This window comes from Anomalospiza imberbis, chromosome 13, assembly GCF_031753505.1.
Source record: "Anomalospiza imberbis isolate Cuckoo-Finch-1a 21T00152 chromosome 13, ASM3175350v1, whole genome shotgun sequence".
NCBI lineage: Eukaryota > Metazoa > Chordata > Aves > Passeriformes > Viduidae > Anomalospiza > Anomalospiza imberbis.
In genome coordinates, this window is record NC_089693.1 from 17369312 (window position 1) to 17389605 (window position 20294).

Below are 20294 nucleotides of genomic sequence, written 5' to 3' on the forward strand. Positions count from 1 at the left end.
TAGTTTGCTGAAATGGTAGCAGAGGCAAAGTCCACAGTCATCATTAATTAAGTCATATGCTTCAGCCTTGGCTTTGCTTTCTCCCTTGGGTCTAGGAAACCAGAGGAGAGGGCAAGCAGGCCTCTATCATTCGATTTCTTTGGCATGCTAATGCATTCCTAAATTAATCATCATCAAGTGACAATCTCTCCTTCATCTTAACAGCCTGAGCAGTGACCTGAGCAAACCTGCTGGCTTATGCAAGGCAGCTGGAGCCTCAGAAGAGCCTCTGATGAAAACCAAAGCACTTCCCATATGGAAAAACTCCCCCATCTCTTACCGTCTCTAATCCAAACCAGCTGCATTCCTGCTCTGCTCCCAGAACCACAAATCAGGGGATTTTGTGGGGTGAGAACCTGAATTAAAGAGATGCATCACTCTGTGAGCCAGCCTAATGCCTGACACCAGTGGATCTGGCATCTGGCTACACAGAAAAGACAAATTCTGCTCAGGAGAATGCAGGGCCCTGTAAAGTTCAAAGGCCTTTCATGGGTTGCAATCATTAACAGCCACCTAGACTGCTCCAGAAAGAAGGATATCTGACCTAGCTAAAAATCCTTCACTGGGAGAGGTGCCTCAGGAATGAGAAGGCAAATATCCCGGAGGTGGAGGCAAGGAAGGGGCCAGGACAGCCACAGCACCACACAAACAGGCATTTGTCTCACTCGGAGCCTGCACTAGGAAACCTTTCCCTCGGGGACCAGGTCCTCATAAAAAGTCTCTATGCATTTATACTGTTCTTAGAAGTACACATCAATGTCTATGTTTGTGTTTCTCCCTCCCATTAACTCCTTAGGAAAATACTCCCAGAGGGCTATTGTTCCTTTATTTGGAGATAATCTAAACATGCACCTTCTGGAGTCTAAATATAGAAAGTCTCTACCACTCTTCACTCCTATTTGAGAATTTAAACCAAGTTCTGTACACTGGGCACCTGAGTTCATTTTTTTTGTTGCTCTTTTCACCAGGGAGGAAAGAGGAGGCCAAGAGTTTAAACCCAGATTTCCAGAGTGGGAAAGCTGGAGCCTATTTAAATGATAGTTGCAATCTTGTGGCACAAAAATAGCTTCTACATGTTCCCCAAAGCAGATTTAGGACACTAAGTGATCACCTAGAAATGAAAAATAAACACTTAACTCCCATCAAATATAATTAGCCAATATTTCAGCCTGGTATAATAGCTCCATCCAGGTATTGGCGTGTGTCTGCACTCGAAATAAACCAAACACACCTATCAACCACCAAAACAGCAGCAGGAAACACTCTTTTTCCAGTTAAATAGTCTCTCAGATCAAAGTCATTAGCAAAATGAACATGGACTTCAGAGCACATGGAAATGGCATCAATGTAAACACTTCCCTGCTGGCTTTAGTCCTGTGCCAAGCCCTGCCTGCCCCATCCCACAGATCCCAAGCGGGCGCTGCTGAAGTCACTGACACCTCGTGCAGGAAAACAAGGGCAGCTTCTTGCTCTGCTCAAGGTGTCAGTGACGTCAGCCCCGGAGCAAGGAAAAGCCGTAGTGAACACTTGGATCTCCAAGGGGGGAAAAAGTTTCCAGGTCACCTCTAGCTGAAAAGAGTAACAAAGGAATCATTCTGGTCTTGAGCAGGGATTTTTGGGTTGCTGCCAGGAAGAGAAGGAAATGAGCCCAGAATGTACTCTGAGGAGGGGCAAGAAGTGCAAAGCTCAACTGGAAATCCTGAGATTTCAGAGGGATCTCCAGGCACCAGGCAACCAGGGCTGAGTTCAGGCTGCAGCTCCTGCTGCAGTTCCCTGCAAACAGAGCAAGTGACGCTGGACACCTGGGCTGGACCCTCCTACCTGAACACCACTTCTGCTGCCAGAGCAGCTTCAAGCCAAAGATCACAGCTCTGAGCTGCAAGATGTGGTGTGAATAACCTCTGACTGGAAGAATTGCTTTATTTTTCATATGGGAAAGAGACCCAGAGGAGCAGATTTAACTAATTCATGCAATAGGCAGCATAATTGGGATTAGGGTACCTGACGTGCCACTGATCCTAATCCCAAGGACATCTCTACTCTTCCTTTGCTCCTTGCCAGCACCAGCAGTACAGATCCTGTTCCATCATCACTTCCCACACATCCTCAGGATCTGCAAAGCATCTCAACAATGTCAGTCAGGCCTCAAATGCTGCAGGTAGGGCAGAGGAAGGTAGGGACCGCCCCCTCTCAGTGGTGATGAAAGGCCAGGCTTACATGTGCAGTAAAACTGTGGTTAAATAACCCCTCCCTGGTCATAATGCAAGAGCTCTGGCAGGAAATGGATCTGACTCTGCTGGGGCAGTGTTGCTTAATTCTTGTTTTTTGAGCACAAGTGTAAAAAAAAAAATAATAAATGGGGATAGTGATAGAAAAATACCAGTGGGGTGCCACAACATCTTCATTAGCAACTCGAGAGAGGATGCAAACAGCAGGGAAATTAAATCTGGAGACAGTGCTAAACAGCAAGTGGGTGACAGCAGTGAAAGGGCTGAGAGGTAATGGGAGAGTCACAGTGTGGACAGACCACAACACCATGGAATCACAGACTGGGTTCAGTTGGATGGGACCTTAAAGCTCATCTCTTCTCACCCCCTGCCATGGGCAGGGACACCCTCCACTGTCCCAGGTTGCTCCAAGACCTGTCCAGCCTGGCCTGGAACACTTCCAGGGATGGGGCAGCCACAGCTTCTCTGGGCACCCTGTGCCAGGGAAGAATTCCTTCCCAATATCCCATCTAACCCTGCCCTCTGGCAGTGGGAAGCCATTTCCCCATGTTTTGGCACTCCTTGTCCCCAGTGCCTCTCCAGCTCTCCTGGAGCTCCTTTAGGCACTGGAGGGGACTCTAAGGCCTCCTTGGAGCCTTCTCTTCTCCAGGTGAACACCCTCAGGATGAAGAAAAACAGACCTAAGACCAAGAAGAGTCTCCCTTGCCTATGGGAACAAATAGTCACAAGAGTCAAACCAAACTTTGGTGGCTGCCAAAAAACACTGGATCACCATCAAAACACCAGGAGCAAGCCAGGAACTATTTCATCCTCGGGAGGTTGGTATAACCTGCAAGCGAGGCTCGCCCTGCACTTGTGAAATTATTTCTTCTGGAACATGCAGGAGCCTCAAACAGGAGGTGGTGAAGAGAAGAGGTGTGAGTCAAAGCACAGCGCCTGGAAAAGCTCCACGAGAGCTCAGTCCCCGAGAGGTCTCTGCTCTGCATCACCTCCCCTCGCCTGCTCACACATTCCTTGACAATACCCAATGTTTCTGCACGCCCTAAGTGGTGAAAAAGCATCATGTTCCTTGCCTTTCTCCCTGAGCTACAAGGAATCTTTGCACACCGGGAAATGGCTGGATCACAGTGCTGACCCTGCTGACGAACCTGGGCTGAAACACCCACGTAAGCAACAGGAATTTCTTACTCCTGGCAAGACCCAACTCAGATTTCTGAGCTGGTGCCACACACTTTGTCATCTTGCTGACAATTGCAATTAAATTCAGCTCAGCTTCCTTCAGATGCACTTGCTGCTCCTGAGAGCCCAAAAAACCAGACATTTCCTCAGAAAGTAACTGCAGAAAGGCTCACATCTCTGGATTTTAGCTCACAAGCAAGGGAAATTACTGCTGCTTAAAGGAATCCCGGGAAAAAACAGACAAAATCACCATAGAAAGGCAGAAAATTAAGGATTATAAGTAGTTGGCAATATGAGAGCAGCAAAAAGCCAGAGAAATGCAACCCGGGAAATGCCACTGCATCGAGGAGAAAGGGAAATCTGTCACTAACAGGTTGGATAATGGTGCTCCTGGAATACACTGCTCTGCCTCCAGTCCCTCTGCAGCCAAGCAGTGCCCACAAACTGGGAGGGATTTCCAGAGAATGTGGTTCATTGTGAAGGTCCTCCATGGGAAGATTCAAGCTAGTTACCTACAGCACAATTCCCAGATCAGAGATGGTGTCACAGCCATTCCACTAACGCCTGAACAACACATCCACAAAGGAAGAGGAGGGATTGTGACAAACAGAGAAGTACTTGTAAGAGTCCAAGATCTATTTTTCCACCACTGTTAACAGACAGCAGCAGATGGACAGGAACCTACACTGAAGCCCAAACTGCAAATTAGTGGATGCTACAGAAGAAAATCCCTACAATGGCCTCAGTGCCCCTTCCTCTCTCTCTCCCAGGGCTTGTTCCCTTACAAAGCCAAATATTCCTGTAGGTTTCATGGTATTCCAGTCCCAAAGCTCCCTCTGCTGCTCATAGTCTAACTTCTCTGCCTTCCTCCTGTGATTAAGAGACACAACTTCATCCCTGTCTTTCCAGGTATCTCTCCCAGGTAAAAACCTCACAGGGTTTGGGAAAGCCAGAAGAGCACTTCCTGAAAAACAGCCCCAACTCCTGCTGCCTCTCCAGCTCTTCACAGCAAGATCATCCTGGTGGATTCCTTCCCAAGGAACCCATCTATTCCACTTCACAAGATGGTCATGGTTCACTATCAAGGCCTACAAGGTTTGGTGATTCAAACCTGACATGCACAAGGGGCAGTGGAGTGAACAGGGATGAAATGGGATCAGGAACAGCCATGCTGTGCTTGGTGCTAAGTGCAGGTTCTGCAAGTCAATAAAACACACCCCTAGGAAAGCTCCTGCTCCAGATTTTGGGAGCATGGAGTCAGTCCCAGCATCAGACTCAGGTCTCAGAAGGTGTCTAGTCCAACCTCCCAACCAAAGTAGGGCCAACACTGAATTCAGATGAGGCTGCCCACAGCTTTGTCCTCTTGGGTCTTGAAAATTTTCCCAGGTGAAGACTGTTCAACCCCTTGGGCAATGCCTGCCCCACTGCTGAGCCATCCTTATGGTAATTTGTTTCCTTAAGCCACACTGAACCCTCCCCTTTCAATTTATGACCCTCCTGCCATGTAGGTCAGCACAGAGCCCGGCTCTGTCTCCCAACAATCTCCTTGCAGGAAGTGGAAGATCTCTGTGTCTCCTGCCTCTCCTCACAGGGCTCCAGCCCCTAACCACCCTTGTGGTCTCCATGGGATTTGCTCCAATTTACCAACAATTTTATGGTGACCCAAGTATTCTAGATGTGGTTTAACCAATGCATAGAGTTACCAGTTTCTACTGGTTATGACTCCTCTGGGATTTGTGCCTACTCCAGGACAGCAGGTTAATAGATACTCTCCACTCTACCTATTGGATCCAAGAAGGTCATCGGGTTAGTAAAGCATGAGTTTATTCTTAGGTAAATCCACACTTGCTATTCCTAATGTCCTCTTCCTCCATGTGCCCAAAACTGGCTTCCAAGAGCAATCTCTCTACAAGGTTCCCAGAGACCAAGGTGAAGCTGACTGGCCTGAAGTGTTGCGACCTCCTTCCTTCCCTTTCTAACCACTGGTGCAACAGTTACAAAGAGTCCTCTCCTGGTTTCCATAACCATCCCAAGCTAAGAGTGGCCTCACTAGGCTACCTGCCAATGCTCTCAGCACATCTGGACACACATCATCATCACCCATGGACTTTTATGGGTTGAGATTTCTCAAAAGACTCCTGATTCCAGCCTTCCTTCACTACAGGTAGTCCTGTGGCTCTCCTGTCCATCCTCCCTGGTGGGAAAGAGCTCACCTTTCCATGGCTCGGTCTCCAGGTCACTCAGTGCCCCAAACAGGGCACAACACTCACCAGCTAGGCCAGTGTGACATCACCAGTGAGGCCACTGTGACCTCCAGCTCCTGTAAGAAGCACCAGGCAGATCCAGCAGCTCTGGACCATGATCCCTCTGCACAGGCCAAGCACTCTCTCCTATACCAGGGCAGACAGTGCCCCTGGCACCACAGGGCAGGGACAAGGTTCCCAAGGCACAGCACCACCACTGGGGCAGAGCTGTCCATGTTTCCATGCTGTCCTGAATTGCCAGGCCCCCTCATGTCCTCTGCCACATTAATCCCTGCAGTAACTTGTGTCTTCTCAACACAATCTAAAATTTCCATTCAATGTCTTCTCTAGAGGCAAGTTCCACCGCTTTAAAAACCTGCTGGTTAATGCAAGCGTGGAAAGGTTCATTTCTGTACTCACCTGCTCCTGAAATTGCTCTTGTGATAAACAATCAGTCACATCCACACAGCCCAGGAGGCATCCTGAGGGATAATCACTTGGAAATTCCACATCTGCAGCAAAAGAAACATCTCTTCAGGGAGCCCATATTCCCACACACAGCTGGGGTCTTCCAATCCCCAAGTGCCCTTCCCCCTCTCCTCCAGGCACCTCTACTTTTTGAGGCACAAGAACACATACAGCAACTGTAACACTTTTTTAGTGCTTTTTCCAGGTCAGGATCTTCCTCATGAAGGACTAGGGCTGGGAAATCTAATTTTATATATAGCATTCCCTACTCAGCAGAGAGAGATTTCTGACATTGCTCATTACGTGGCTCTATGTACCAAATCACTCCAAGAACCAAGGAGAAGAGTTCACCTTTTCGGAGCAGCATTCTGTAGGTGGCTTCCAGTTCTGAGATTTCCTGAGGGGAAGGTCTTTTAGCAGTAGCTGCAATCCATAACCTCCCTCGATGAGACGTGTACCAGGTCCTGCCCTCCACCCTAAAGAACAGAGGAAAATGTAGCACTAAAACTTCAGCAGAAATCACCCACATTTTCATTCAAACATAGTCAATTCCTGCTGCTAAGCTTTGCCCTGATTATCCCAACTCAACCAATGTGTCAGGACCAGAAAGAAAAGCTGAGATAGGCAAAAAATAATGTCACAAATAAAGCAGAGCATGTCCTCGGGGCTTAGGAGGACATCAATCCCCAGCAGGACCAGCAGAACACATATACAGGACAACCTGCTCACAGAAGTCCCTTACAAGCTCCCAAAGTCACACAGAACAATCAAGGGAGTAATAAGGGACTAGGTCTCTGCATGGAACAGTTGTCTGGAGATCCTGGAATTCTGCAGCTGTACCAGAGTGGCTGGAGCATCCCCAGAACATTTAGATGAAGAATCCCGGCACATTAAGATTTACAGCATCCTTAGTTTGGGAAGTGAAAAAGCTTCGGCCTCCAAAATGAGAAATGTGGTGAAGGGAAAAAAGGGCTAAAGAAGTTTCTTTGTTCATCATTAACAGTAGCAGCTCCTTTTTGTAACCCAATTCCCAGCCCAGTGGGAGGAAGGTAGTGGCAAGGGTTGGGCTTCTTTTAAACAATGCCTGGTGCCACTGTTGCCTCCTTTATGCTGAACAAACCCCAGAAGAACATATTTCAAGTGATTACCTTATTTGCTTTTCAAATTCCACACAGGAACGCCCCAACTGTAGCAGTGAAATCTCAGCCTCTCTCTACACTCACCCACTGTGAAGAAACTTGTCCCTTACAGGTTAGGTACTACCCCCCCAAACAAAAAAAGATTCTCCAGCTCCTCAACCCATTGGAAGAGGAAGCACAGCTTCCACACATGAGGCTATCACAGGTATCAGTCAATGCACAGGGCCAGTGGGTCCAGAGAGATCCTCTGAGGAACACAACTTCCCATCTCCCCTGTGGAGCAGAAGCTGCCTGGGATACCTTCACCTTTTGATTCCTCTCACGAGCAAAGAAGCCCAAGGCTGGTGCAGGCTGAGGCACCAACCATCATCCGAGATCTCCTGCAGCTCTCGGTCCTGAATCCGCAGCCGGTTCCGCTCTGAGCCAGACTCACTTCCAGCCTCCGTGGAATGAATAGCTTTCCTTTGCGGGAGCAAACCAGTTTGGTCCACCCACTTGAGAATGTTCAAAAGAAATGGGAAAAGGGTTAGCACCTCTCCAGGAGTAATGTGTGCAAATCAAATGCAAATCCTATCTGAAGTTTTCCTTCATTACCCTTATGCTCTTTGGAAAATGGGAATCTGGCGGAAAAGGCTTCAAAAAATAGAGGTGAAAAAATAGAGGTGAAAGCTTAGGCTGACTCTCAGAAACTCTTCTACATGCCTGAAAAGGAGGCAGGATGTTAAAACTCCAGTAAACCAACCCACCAACCCACAGGGCATTGTCAAACATTCTCTATCCCAAACTGAGATGGCCAGTGAAGAACACAAGGGAGGAAAGAGGGGTTGAGAAACGAGGGGAAACAGGGGGAATGGCTTCCCACTGGCAGAGGGCAGAGTTAGATTGGATATTAGGGAGAAATTCTTTACTGTGAGAGTTGTGAGATGCTGAAACAGGTTGTCTAGAGAAGTCACCCCATCTCTGAAAGTGTTCTTGGCCAGGTTGGATGGGGCAACCTGGTCTGGTGAAAGGTATCCCTGTCCATGGCAGGGGATGGAATGAAACTATCTTTAAAGTCCCTTTCAACTCAAACCATCCTGTGATCTTTTCCCCAAAAGATCTCCTTCTAGAGATGTGCTGGAATTGACAATTCTCAAGCTCAACTCCCCAAAATTAGTCACTACTCTGGAATAAAGCACGGAAGCCCCACTGACCAAAGGAGCAGGCTGGAGGAGACGGGGATTCACCAAAACCCCAGAGTTTGGTGTCATCTCTGCCCCAGGGCCCCCGGCTGGCTCGCTCAGTGCACCACAGCTCATAGCCGCAATGGTCTCATCCAGTCTGCAAGCACAAACGAGAGGGATGAACATTCCCTGCTTCCCTGGGAACATCTCCCTTCTCCCCACACACTCTGACTCAAAGCATTTTTGCCCCATCCTCCCCACCTAAATGACTTCCTTGCTCGGTCTGATTTCCAGTTTGAGCAGTCACTGCTCTCTAGTGCAGAAACTCAGCTTGGTGTGAATTTGAGCTGAAGTGGTTCTGTTGAGACAGGCCTTCTGAAACACCTCTTTCCCAGGCAGCTTTAACAGGCATGTCAGACCACTCTCCATAAGGATTTGCACCTCCTTGTTCTCGGGCACGCTGCCAGCCCTCACTCACTTGCTGTGGTACTCAGCCATGTTGTTGTCTTCCTCCAAGATCTGCCTGCCAGCAAAGTCGATGGTGATTTTCTTGGCCAGCCGAGAGGCGTGGCGCAGCTCCCGCAGCTCCTGCTCCCTCTTCTGGAGTGCTTCCCTCTCCTGCTTGGAGAGCCACTGGTTGGAGTCTGTGGCAAAGTAATCTGACTCGTCATCAATGACCTGGGTCCGGCGCACGCTGGGAAAGATGAGCACAGTGGGACCACGGCAGAGCCTCAAACCCACCCTCCAACCTGCTCTTTCCCATCTCTCTGGGGAGCTGGACAGTCAGGGACAAAAAGCAAGGACACCCAAAAGGCATCCATTCCAGAGACTGACTCCTGTCCCACCAAAGGCCATAGTTAAGGTGTCAGTGGCTGCAGTCTGGGTTTTTGAAGGAATTCCCAGTGTTTCTGCTAAAGGCACCTCACCTGCCAGGTCATTTATGCTATTCATGACAGTCTCCCACCTAGTACCTTACCTTGTCCTATCAAATTCCAACAGCTTGTCTTTGTGCTTCACAGCCATCTCCAGGCCTGATTTGAGTCTCGCTTCCTGCTGAGGCAGCAAGCCTTTGCTTATGGCATCCAAATTCCCTGAATTTTCAGCACCTGAGACACAAAACAAACCACAGCTCAGCAGTCAGTGTGTTAAAGCCATTTGGGTGGGCCAGGCTGCAGAATGTCCCCTAAACTAAATGCCATGCCAGGAGCTAAAAGTACAGCTTTGCAGCAAGATCAGCATCTTTCTGGGGAGGTTGAAGCCACAATTTTCCCTCAAGCCCATTTCAAAGACTCCTTCCTCCAAAGAGGAGGAATCACTTAAATATCACAGTGATAAAGTCTGGGTAGAGTTTAAGGAGAAGCCTCTGGTTTACCATCACCCTTCCCTAACAATTTGGGCAGTCAAAATTCCTCCCATCACCAACCACGGGTCTCAGACCATCGAATCATGGAATGGTTTGGGTTAAAAAGGACCTTAAAGCTCAGCTCTTTCCACTCCTGCCATGGTGGGACACCAAGAACACCTTCCAGTATCCTAGGGTGCTCCAAGCCCCATCCAACCTGGCCTAGAACACTTCCAGGGATAGGACAGCCACAGCTTCTTTGGAAAACCTGTGCCAGAACCTCACCACCCTCACAGAGAAGGATTTCTTTCCAAAATCCAATCTAAATTTCTCATCTTTTCGTTTAAAACCATTCCTTCTTGTCCTATCACTATCTGCCCATTTAAGTAGTCCCTCTCCCTCCTTTCCATAAGCCCTCTAGGCACTGGGATGGGCTCTAAGGTCTGGAGACTTTTCTTCTTCAGTAACAACCCAGCTTTTTTAGGAGTCCCCTCCTAAAAGCCAAACCCTTCCCAGATGTTGTTACACCCCACGAAGAGCCTCTTGCCCAGGACAGATTCCAGGGAGACCCAGAGCCTTCTACTGCTGTTTGTGCCTCCCACAAACAATATCCTGTTCTGACACACCACATCAGATTCCCCAAACCAGCTGTTTCCAGAGATGGAGAAATCTATTCCCAGCAAATGCTCTTCCTTCTTACCCCACCTGGCAAGGGACCCAAACCCACCCAACCAACAGGGAACAACCAAAAAACGCCACAAAAAAAGGTTTGAACCCAGGCCATGATGGAACAAACCAGTGCATTTCACCACACTGGGAAATGCCTTCATTTCAGGGAAATGGTTTCCTGTATTTCCTTTTGGTTGCTGATCCACAATTTTTACTCCCAAGACAAACAGCAAACCACATTCCAGCTTTTACCTACACAGATAACAAAACAAGAGCTGGCAGGGGCAGGAGGGAAAGAGATAAAGCAGGTAAGAAAAGGGATCCTGAAGCATACCAACATCTGTATTGGAAGGACAGAAAGACTGGCTGGTGCTCTCAAGGACTCCCATCCTCCTGCCATCCCCACAGCTTTAAGGAGAAGCCAGATCTGGAGTAAATATTTCCCCAGTTCCTCCGCAAAGTGTATTTTCCAACCAAGAACACCACGACCTTGGCTGTAGTTCAGCTAAACTCAGACAAACATCCCCACAATGCACAGGTCTTCACTGGGACACTGGGTAGTATTTCCTCTTGCTTTCCTTGGCTCTGTTCCTATTTCTAGCTCCCAAGGTAAGTGTGAGACAAGAAGAGCCATTAGAAAATATTAACCACCACCTCTCTAAGCCCAGCAAATCAGACAGGAGCACTTTATCTTCCACAACACACATTCCACAGGAGACTTATCCTAATTTTCAAGGACTGTTACAACGATCCAGTTCATGAGATTGATTCTGGAATGCCAAATGAGCAGCCTTGGGGCCTCAGGGAAAGGACACCACACGCTGCCATTTGACACTTGCCACTGTCACCTCAGCAGAAGCCTGGGAATGCTGCCTAGGGCTTGCAGGAGGAACCAAGGAACCAACTTCCAATCCATCCTTTTAATGCCAAAGGGCAGCAATGAGGGCAAGTGGCTCAGTGAAGTCTGAAGGAAATAATGCACACAAACCATTTGGATATATTCTATTCCAGGTATGGAATACCTACTGACCTGCCATGAGCTTCTTCAGCAGCTTCTGGCTCTTGTTGGAGTCCCGCTGAAGAATGTCCTGCTCTTCTTTAGTGCACACCTGAGGAAAAGAAGGAAATGAAGGCTCGGGAAGAACATCACATGTGAAGGATGTCACAGCTTGACCAGTTTCAGAGCCCTGGACAACAGTTCAGGCTGTTTAAAGTGGCAGTGACAATCCACACATCCTTCTCTTCCCCAGTAACATGAGGAGAACCCTGGAAGCTTGTTCTTTACTGAAAGAGAAATGTAGAGTTTGGTCTCTCCCTGTTCTGTGGGTGGACATGTTGCTGACTGAGCTCAAAGGACATGAGATGACCTCAGAACCATCCCAGGCAGAACCACAACCCTTAACTCAACAGTTTTTCTCTCCCTTTTTAGCCACTGGAAGTTAAATTGCTCTTTCAAAATAGTAACCAACCTGCTTTAAAACATTTTGCTCAACCCAACTAACAATTTTCTCTCACATGAAGAAGAATTTCCTCTGCCATCAATAACTTGTCCCCTTTCTCCTAAGGGTGCCCTTTGAACTGAATCCGGGTGTTAACAGGTATCCCAAAGGATCCATACTGCACAAGAGTTGAAGGAAAAGCAGGACACTGCTCCTGACAAGGTGACCAGGGCTGTGCCTGGGATGGGGCTGAAGCCTTGCAGAGATTTTGGACATGGCAGTGACACACAGGAGACTGTCAGAAACCAGACAAGCTCCAAAGCCATGTAAACTATGGGAGAAACCTCCTAACAGGTTCTTTCCTTCCCTGATTTAGAACTCTGCAAGAGGAACGTCTATCTGAAGGGCTAATTCAGCCAACTTCCCCAGGTCCAAGCAGGGCAAAGAATTCCCAGAATTCGCAGAATCACTGGGTTGGAAGAGAACTTCAAGATCATCGAGTCCAACCCATGCCCTAACATTTCAAATAAACCATGGCATCAAGTGCTATATCCAGACTTTGTTAATCACATTCAGGGATGGTGATTCCACCACCTCCCTGAGCGGCCATTCCAGAACTTTATCACTCTTTCCGTGCAAAACTTTTTCCTAATATCCAACCAAAATTTCCCTTGATGCAGCTTGAGACTGTGTCCTCTGGTTCTGTCAGTGCTGTCTGGAGAAAGAGACCAACCCCACCTGACCACAGCCACCTTTCAGGAAGTTGTAGATACTGACAAAGTCACCTGTGAGTCTCATTTTTTCCAGGCTAAACACCGCCAGCTCCCTCAGTCATTCCTCACAGGGTTTGTGTTCCAAGCCCCTCACCAGCCTCTTGCCCAGTAACTTGCAGTAACTCCCTGGATACTCACCAGGGCCCCACAGAACAGGCAGGGCCCAGAGCCCTCCTGCTCACACACAATGCGCCCACACTCCAGGCAGTTGTTGATGAGCTTGTGCTTCTGGCCCAGGCACTCGCAGGCGTGGCGGCCCGGGATGAGCACGGCCAGCCTGTCCTGGCCCTCCCTTGTGTACAGGCTGACATACTTGGGCTTCTTCTTAGAGGAAATGCTACTGCTGCTGACTCCGCTGCTGCTCTCCTGGGCCTGGGAAGGAAAAAAATAAACAAACAAACTGTGCTCCCAGTGCAGAAAAGGCAGCAGAGAGCCAGCACTGACCCCTGGGCAGGCCAGGAGGCTCAGACAAGTGTTATTCTGCCTCACTGGAATGAAACTTGGACCAGACCCCAGACTGAGCGGAAAGACAAGCTCAGGCCTGCCAGAAAAGCCCCAAGGAATCCAAACAAAGCAAGGACACCAGGGTGCACTCCAAGTTTGCCACTCATGCCAGCTGGAGCTGGTGGGATTTGGGCAGCGAGCGCTGCTTTCTGTGCTCCGCACAGCCTCGTGCCTGTTTAACAGCTCCAAACAGCAGCTCAGCTACTCCTGATGCCTCGGCTTTAGCTTTTATATTTTTCAGATTCTATTCTGCTTTAGTGTGTGGGTCTGGGCTTCATATTAGGAGATAGTAAGCTCTCTTCACAGAATAGGTAGACAAAACAATTCGTTCTCTAGCTGGGGACCCAAGGACAGCCAATGCAAATCTCAGGCCCAAGAGCACAAACAGCATGGACCAAAGAGAGAAAACAAGAAGGAGGGGACTTCATGGGCTAAAGCTGGAATTGGACAATTAACTCCAATATGCAAATGGGCCAAAACTTCTAAAAGTGTGAGACCTGTGGGCCCTTTTGTGGCCATTTGATTTTTAAAAATTTTAATTAACTTAGAAGATAACTACAATGAAATGGAACATCACTGTCCACTTTTAACCCACCAATTCAAAAATGTTATGGTTTATCCTATAAACACTTTTACAAATATTCCAGCCCTTGCAGCCTCCCTGCTCCATAAAGTTCCATTTAAAAACGTGAGTTCAAGTTCCACTCCTTACTCAGGAATTGCAGCATTTCTCAGGTTTTAGTGTCTCTATGCTCTTAATCCACAGTTTCTTTCTGAAGCATTTCAGTTGTTAATTAAAGCTTTAATTGGTGTGACTGAGATAGTTTAAATACAGTAGGAAAGGATGTTCTAACCACTTGGTGGCTTCAATTCCCCACCCTCATATCTGATTTGAAGAAATCCCTTTTATTCCTAATTACAGCCTCAACTTCCTTCACCTGCTCTCTCCTCTCAGGCTTTCTGGGGGAGAAAAATCCATGCTGGCATATTTGCTACCTGATGATTATTTTCTCCCAGTTATAGACACAAACGGACACAACCTTTCTCCCCAGCCTGGATATCACAGAAATATGGAAATAGTTAGGTTGGAAAAGCCCTCCAAGATCAGAGACCCATCAATAACTCACTTCTACTCTCTCCCCCTCCCTCTTCCTCCTTCCCTTCTCTCCTTCCTCTCTCTCTCCCTTCTTCCCTCCCCAAGTGCCATATCCACATGTTTTTTGAATCCCTCCAGGGATGGTGACTCCATCACTGTCCTAGACAGTCCATTCAAGTATCTGACCACGGTTTCCATGATTTTTTTTTCCTAATATCCAGCCTAAACCTCCCCTGGCACAGCTTGAGGCCATTTTCTCTCATCCTGTCCGTTGTTTCCTGGGAGCAGATGCCAACCCCCACCCAGCTGTCTCTCCTGTTAGGAGTTGTGCAGAGCCAGAAGGTTCCTCCTGAGCCTCCTCTTCTCCAGGCTGAGCCTCCCCAGCTCCCTCAGCCAATGCTGGTGCTGCAGCCCCTTCCCCAGCTCTGTTCCCTTCCCTAGACATGCTCCAGCACCTCACTGCCTTTCTTGTGAGGGGCCCAAAACTGACAGCAGGATTTGAGGTGTGGCCTGAGCAGTGCCCACCTGGGCACCCCAGTCTGACGTGTCCCACACATTCATCTCCACTTTCCAATCACATCTTTACCATGTCTGACACCCTCTTTCCCCAGGCTCAAGGTTCCAAGCCTTTCCAGAGACCCCCAGCCTCCCTGGCGTAGCCCCCACACTCACCTTGGCCAGGTCCAGTGGGGTTTTCACCTCCTCCCCGTGAGCACAGGGCTCGGTGTACGCCAGGGTCTCCTGCTTGTTCCGCCCTTTGCGCTTCCCCTTCTTCCCTTGGTCCCCAGCCCGCAGCACTTCCGAAGCCTCTGGAAGTGTGAGCAAGCACAGAGAGAGCTGGGTTAATGCCAGCAGAAGAAAGATGCACCTGGACTCTACTTCATGAGTGAAAATGGGCTTTCAACCGTCCCAACAATCAGGAATGGGACTGGTATCCATAGAGGGATTCGTGGCATGGAGTTGTTTGTAGCCGCAATAACCGAGTTTATTTGAGAGTTTTCTCTGCACCACTCACCGTCCCTTTTCCGATAGGCGGGGAAGGGCTCCGAGGGCAGCTGGGCAGATTTCCTCCACCTGCTCAGCAGCTCTTCCACAAACCAGCTCTTCTTCCCGTCGGTGCCCTGAACAAGGTCAACAACGTACTCCCGGATCTCATCCTCGTTTGTGATGGACAAGATGTACCTACGACGGGCCGGGGTGGATAAAAATGGGTGAGGGGCGGATGTTCCGAGCTCTCATCGCACAGGTGTGTCATTTATCTTTCCTTTTCGGATCAGGTTCCCGTGGAGACCGTGGTAAGACCACGGCAGGAGGTGGAACGATATTACCTTTAAGATCCCTCCCAACTAAGAGCAATCTGTGCTTCTGTCACCCCACATCCCACCTCCCGCCACTTCCCCTCCCCAAATCTCCACCTGAGCGACAACGCCGAGCAAATGCCCGACAGCTGCTCTGACACACCGTGTTTCCTCCGTGCTGGACCGAGGAGCCCCTGCCAGAGGGCAGGAGGGCGGCGCCCAGCCCCGAGCCCGCTCACCTCACCACGTCCTCGCCCACGTCCAGCCCGAAGTCCCCGCGCAGGTGTTGGACGCACCAGGCCAGGAGCGCGCTGGGCGCCGCCATCTTCCAAGGGGGACGGGAAACGCCGCCGCACCGCCCGACACCCTCCTCTTCCTTTCCCTTCCCCCGGGAACGCGGCCGCGGAGCTACCGTTCCGGGACCGGTCTATAGAGTCCGGGAATGGTTTGGGACCGTCCGGGAATGGACGGGACCGTAAATCCCATCCCATTCCAACCCCGCGCCATGGGCAGCGACACCCCCAGCTAGACCAGGTTATTCCAAGCCCCGTTCAGCGTGGCCTTGAACACTTCCAGAGATGGGGCAGCCACAGACGCTCTGTGCAACCTGTGTCAGCGCCTGTCTCCTCTCCCCGGGAATTTCTTCCCAACATCCCGCCCGGGCAGAGGAGAGCGGGAAGGGGAGCGGGGCGAGGGCGGCCCCGCGCTCCATTGGCGGGCAGTGGCGGGCGCTGCCGGGGCGGGGCCGGGCCGGGATGGCGCGCACCAAGGCGGATCAGCGCGGACGCGCCTTCCGCAAGGGTGCGGGGCCGCGGGGACGGGGCAGGCAACGGGACGGGACGGGCTGGGCTGGGGGGGATCCCGAGCGCCGCTGCTGAGCCCCGCTGTCCCCTTGTTTCCGCAGTGTTGGTCGCCCGCGCTCCCCGCAAGGCGCTGGGCTCCGGCAGCGGCAGCGGCAGCGGCAGCGCGGCGCCGCCGCTGCCCGGCCGGAGAGGTGAGCACGGCCCGGCTCGGCCCCTTCTCCTCCCTCCCTTCCCTCGCGTCTTCCTTTCCTTCCTTCTCTCTTTCCTTCTCTCCCTCACCGCGTTCTTTCTTTCTTTACTTCCTCCCTCTCTCTTTCTTCCTCCTCCTCCTCCTCTCTTTCCTGCCTCCCTCCTTCATTTCATCCCTCTCTTTTCCCCTCTTTTCCTGTCCTCTCCCCGCTCCCTCCCCAGCGCTGTCACGGCACTCCCCGCAGGTGACAGGCGCCCTGTGGGGCTGAACCGGGTCTGCGTGAGGCCGGTGCCCGCCTGGCAAAGGGGCATCAGCGACTTCCTGAAGCTCCCATCCAAGGAGAGCCGGGCACCCGACGGAGACACGCCCGGGACCAGCGGCCTGGAGTGGGTACTGGGGCAAGGGGAAGCAAGTTGTGATTACTTTGTCTCTGTGAAACTGCAGTTCATCTTTGAAGGGGCAAGGGGCTGCTGGCAAGTTGACAGTGTGTCTCCTGACCTGTGTATCCTCATGGAAATTATGTTTCTCGACAAAGTTTTCAGGGACCTTGTCGAGGTTCCTGAAAATAGGTGGAGTAACTGGTAGTTGAGGCAAGTTCTTACTGTTCAGGCATAACTTTGCCAGCACAGTGAGGTTTTGGAAAAGCTTAGGAGAGCACTAACAATTTCCATGTGCCAGGAATTGAATGGCTTTTCCAAGCTGGAACCTCAGAGATTAACCTGTAGGCTGCACTACTGACTAAAAAGGCAGCAGTATAAAATATTGTCTTACAGACACTCTGTTTTCCATAGAGAATTCTGGGTTGAACCTCCATTTTCCCACCAGAGATAGGTATTCCCAAACCTAGGGAATTAGGGGGAGCCCATAAGAATCAGCCCCAAACTGCCCTGCAGGACAAGCAGACAGAGGCCTTTAAGTGCATCCCACCTGCTGGTGAAAAAGAAAACATTTTTCCTGTAGGAAAACTTTCATCCCTTTAAATTGGAGTTTGTTGGGCCGAGCAAGAACCAGGTGGTGAGAAGAGAACCCAGGATAAAGTAGTCCCTGTCAGTCCTGATGCCTCAAGGTGCTGTCCGAGGCTAAGTCAGTCATCTGGGTCTCATGGGCTTTGGGAAAAGGGCTTTGTTAGCCTTTCAAACCAGAGCTGATTTCTGCTAATTCTTCTGAAATAATGCTCCTTTCAGAACTCGGCCCCTGCCACTGGATCCTGCCGAAGATGGAGAGTGCTCGGAGGAAGAGTAGATGTGATCTGACCTCAATTTTCATGTCAAAATGCTCCTCCTACTCGAGCTGGGTTTTGTACATTTGCATAGTTCTCTACAGTTTTTTATGGCTTCCTTTCAGCTTTTGTACAAGACTAAAAGTCTGAGAGATGGCACGAACACTGGAGAAATTAATTAATTTTTACTGTTTGGAACTTAAAGTTCATTGTAAACCACAAATTTTTATCTTGGTTTGTTTGAGTTCCTCCTGCATGTTGGGCAGCTTTTGTCTTTCATCTTCTGCCTGCCTTGTGTTTGTGCAAGACTTGCATGATCATGGTTGTTCCGTTACTGAAAAGCAGATCCTCGTTTTTTAAATAAACTGAAGCCTTCTGAGCACACACCTGTGTTGTGTCTTAATTGCAGTAAAAGCTGTTAATGAAGATTTCTTTGTCCAAAGATGGGAAACTGGATTTGGAAAAACACTGGAGAGGTGGGTGGGTAGCTGAAACTTGCTCTGATTAGAGATGAAGTTTAACTAAAACAAACTGGTTGTTCTAAAGAATTAGAACTCTGAAAGCTGGGGGAGCAATAAATGGCTAAAACTAAATAAAACTTGTTATTGTGACTGTTAAAACTTTGCCACATAACTTCTGGGGTAATGCATAGGAAAAAAGCAAGCGGGGCCCTGTGACAGGTCTTAAAGTCAGGGGTTCTCTTTGTGCTCTTTCCTCAGAAGCTCCCTGAAATAACAAAATACTGTTGAGCAGATTAAAAGGGGAATTTAGGGTGAGATTAAAATTTAAATTTAGCACATCAGGAGAGTTTAGTGGCAGCTCTTGTAGGTCAGCCTGGTAGGGAAAGCAGTGAATGCTGTAAAAAACTCTTCCTGAAAAGTCTATTGATAAAAAGGAGAGTTGTTACAGAAAAGTAATTCAAGTTTGAATGAGAAGTAGCAATTGATTGTTCCTTAATAGAAATTTTTAAAAGGTTATGTAAATTAAGGGGGAAAATCTGAACAAGCCACAGATTCCTTTGCCCTAACACCCCACAAAACATCACAGTGACAGGTCCCACGGTGGCACTAGTGGCAGCTCTTTCCTGTCCCTTTGACCTGCCAAACCAGCATACCCTCAGTTCCATTTCTCCTCTAAAAATGCCTGGGAGACAGCAAACACCTCTGGCCTCTGATCAGATCTGCTCATCACCTGCATGCCTTCAGCTGTTATCCATGATCAGCTGCTCCATCAGGGCTGTGCAGCTGCCAGGTGGCAAGGGGGAAGGATGAGGAGCGCTCATCAAGGAGCAATGCTCCTGGAGACCTGAATCACAGATCCCAGAATGGTTTGGGTTGGAAGGGACCTCAAAGCTCACCCCCTGTCATGGGCAGGGACACCTTCCACTAGCCCAGGTCCTGGCCTTGGACACTTCCAGAGATGGGGCAACTTCTCTGGGAAATCTGTGCTAGGGGCCTCCACACCCTCACAGGGAAAAAAAATTCCTTCCCAACATCCCATCTAACCCTCCCCTCTGGCAGCGGGAAACCATTCCTCCTTGTCCTGGCACTCCAGGCCCTTGTAAAAACAGTCTTCTCTTCATGTTTCTTGCTGCCTCTTTCAGGCACTGCAAGGCCACACTTAGGTCACCCTGAAACTTCTCTTCTCCAGGCTGAACAATCCCAATTCTCCCAGCCTTTCCTCCCAGCAGAGCTGCTCCATTCTTTTAACGTTTTGGTGCCTCCTCTGGACTCACTCCAACAGCTCCATGTCCTTCCTGTGCTGGATTGCTCTCACACATCATTAAGCAGATAAAATCTGATGGAGCTGGAACACACGACGCTGTGGAGGGATGTGAGGTACACAGGAGGAGCTTGGGACCAAATATGTGCCTCTGTGGTACACACCCACCCTGCTGGGAACCTCAGGAAAGAGCAAAACTTGGTATTAAGGAGCAACTAAACTGCTTTTGCCTCTAATAAACAAGTAAATATGCTCCATCTGCACAGATAAAATCCAAATATTTACAACAGGACCTGCAGTCTTAAAGCTGAGTTTTTAATAAGAACAAAAAGCAGGAGAAGATGTTTACTTGGCTTCTTTCCTGCCCCAATGGGAATACAGGAGGGTGACCTTCAACCCACCCTCCCTTGGGCTGGAGCTGATTTGGCTCCAGCTGTGCCCCTGCTGCTAATCTTTGAGTCTACAGGGAAACAGGAACAGCACCTAGCTCTTCTGAAAACAAGGGAAAAAATCAGAAAGGGACAGTGTGCTAAAGCTCAGGAGCTTCAGACAACCCAAAATAAAATTCATAGGAATTTTAAGACTTGTAAGAGGTTTCTAAATCCAGAAGCGTGCCTGGTTGTGTTTTTTGGTTTGTTTTTTTTCTCAGCTATTGTTGTTCCAATAAAAATCTCCTTAAAATTTCACTGTGTGGGTCTTAGAATGCTGAGAGAGCTGCACCCATGCTGACACCTGTGCTGAAGGATTTCCATCAATCTCAAGAAGTGCTTCAGTCCAACA

The 20294-nt window shown here is 49.3% G+C and overlaps 2 protein-coding genes across 4 annotated transcripts in view; one reads left to right on the forward strand and one right to left on the reverse strand.

Annotated features, from left to right (window-relative positions):
• TRIP4 (thyroid hormone receptor interactor 4) overlaps positions 1–16139 on the reverse strand; it is a 45383-nt gene extending 29244 nt beyond the window's left edge. For all 3 annotated transcript variants that reach the window (XR_011003870.1, XM_068204253.1, XM_068204254.1), the window contains exons 1-11: positions 15820–16139; positions 15298–15464; positions 14955–15091; positions 12821–13054; positions 11501–11579; positions 9436–9565; positions 8938–9153; positions 8490–8616; positions 7603–7790; positions 6509–6633; positions 6110–6201 (exon numbers count right to left, since the gene is read on the reverse strand). Coding sequence is in view for 2 of the 3 variants with exons in the window: in XM_068204253.1 (XP_068060354.1) it covers positions 6110–6201; positions 6509–6633; positions 7603–7790; positions 8490–8616; positions 8938–9153; positions 9436–9565; positions 11501–11579; positions 12821–13054; positions 14955–15091; positions 15298–15464; positions 15820–15905 (1581 nt within the window). In the remaining variant the exon portion in view is untranslated. The remainder of the gene's footprint in view (positions 1–6109; positions 6202–6508; positions 6634–7602; positions 7791–8489; positions 8617–8937; positions 9154–9435; positions 9566–11500; positions 11580–12820; positions 13055–14954; positions 15092–15297; positions 15465–15819) is intronic.
• A 164-nt stretch (positions 16140–16303) lies between these two features.
• On the forward strand, positions 16304–18176 carry PCLAF (PCNA clamp associated factor). Its single transcript, XM_068204257.1, has 4 exons — positions 16304–16381; positions 16485–16574; positions 16818–16959; positions 17758–18176. The coding sequence occupies exons 1-4, from the start codon at positions 16336–16338 to the stop codon at positions 17813–17815; spliced, it is 336 nt and encodes a 111-aa protein (XP_068060358.1). The 5' UTR covers positions 16304–16335; the 3' UTR covers positions 17816–18176.
• The last annotated feature ends 2118 nt before the right edge of the window (positions 18177–20294 follow it).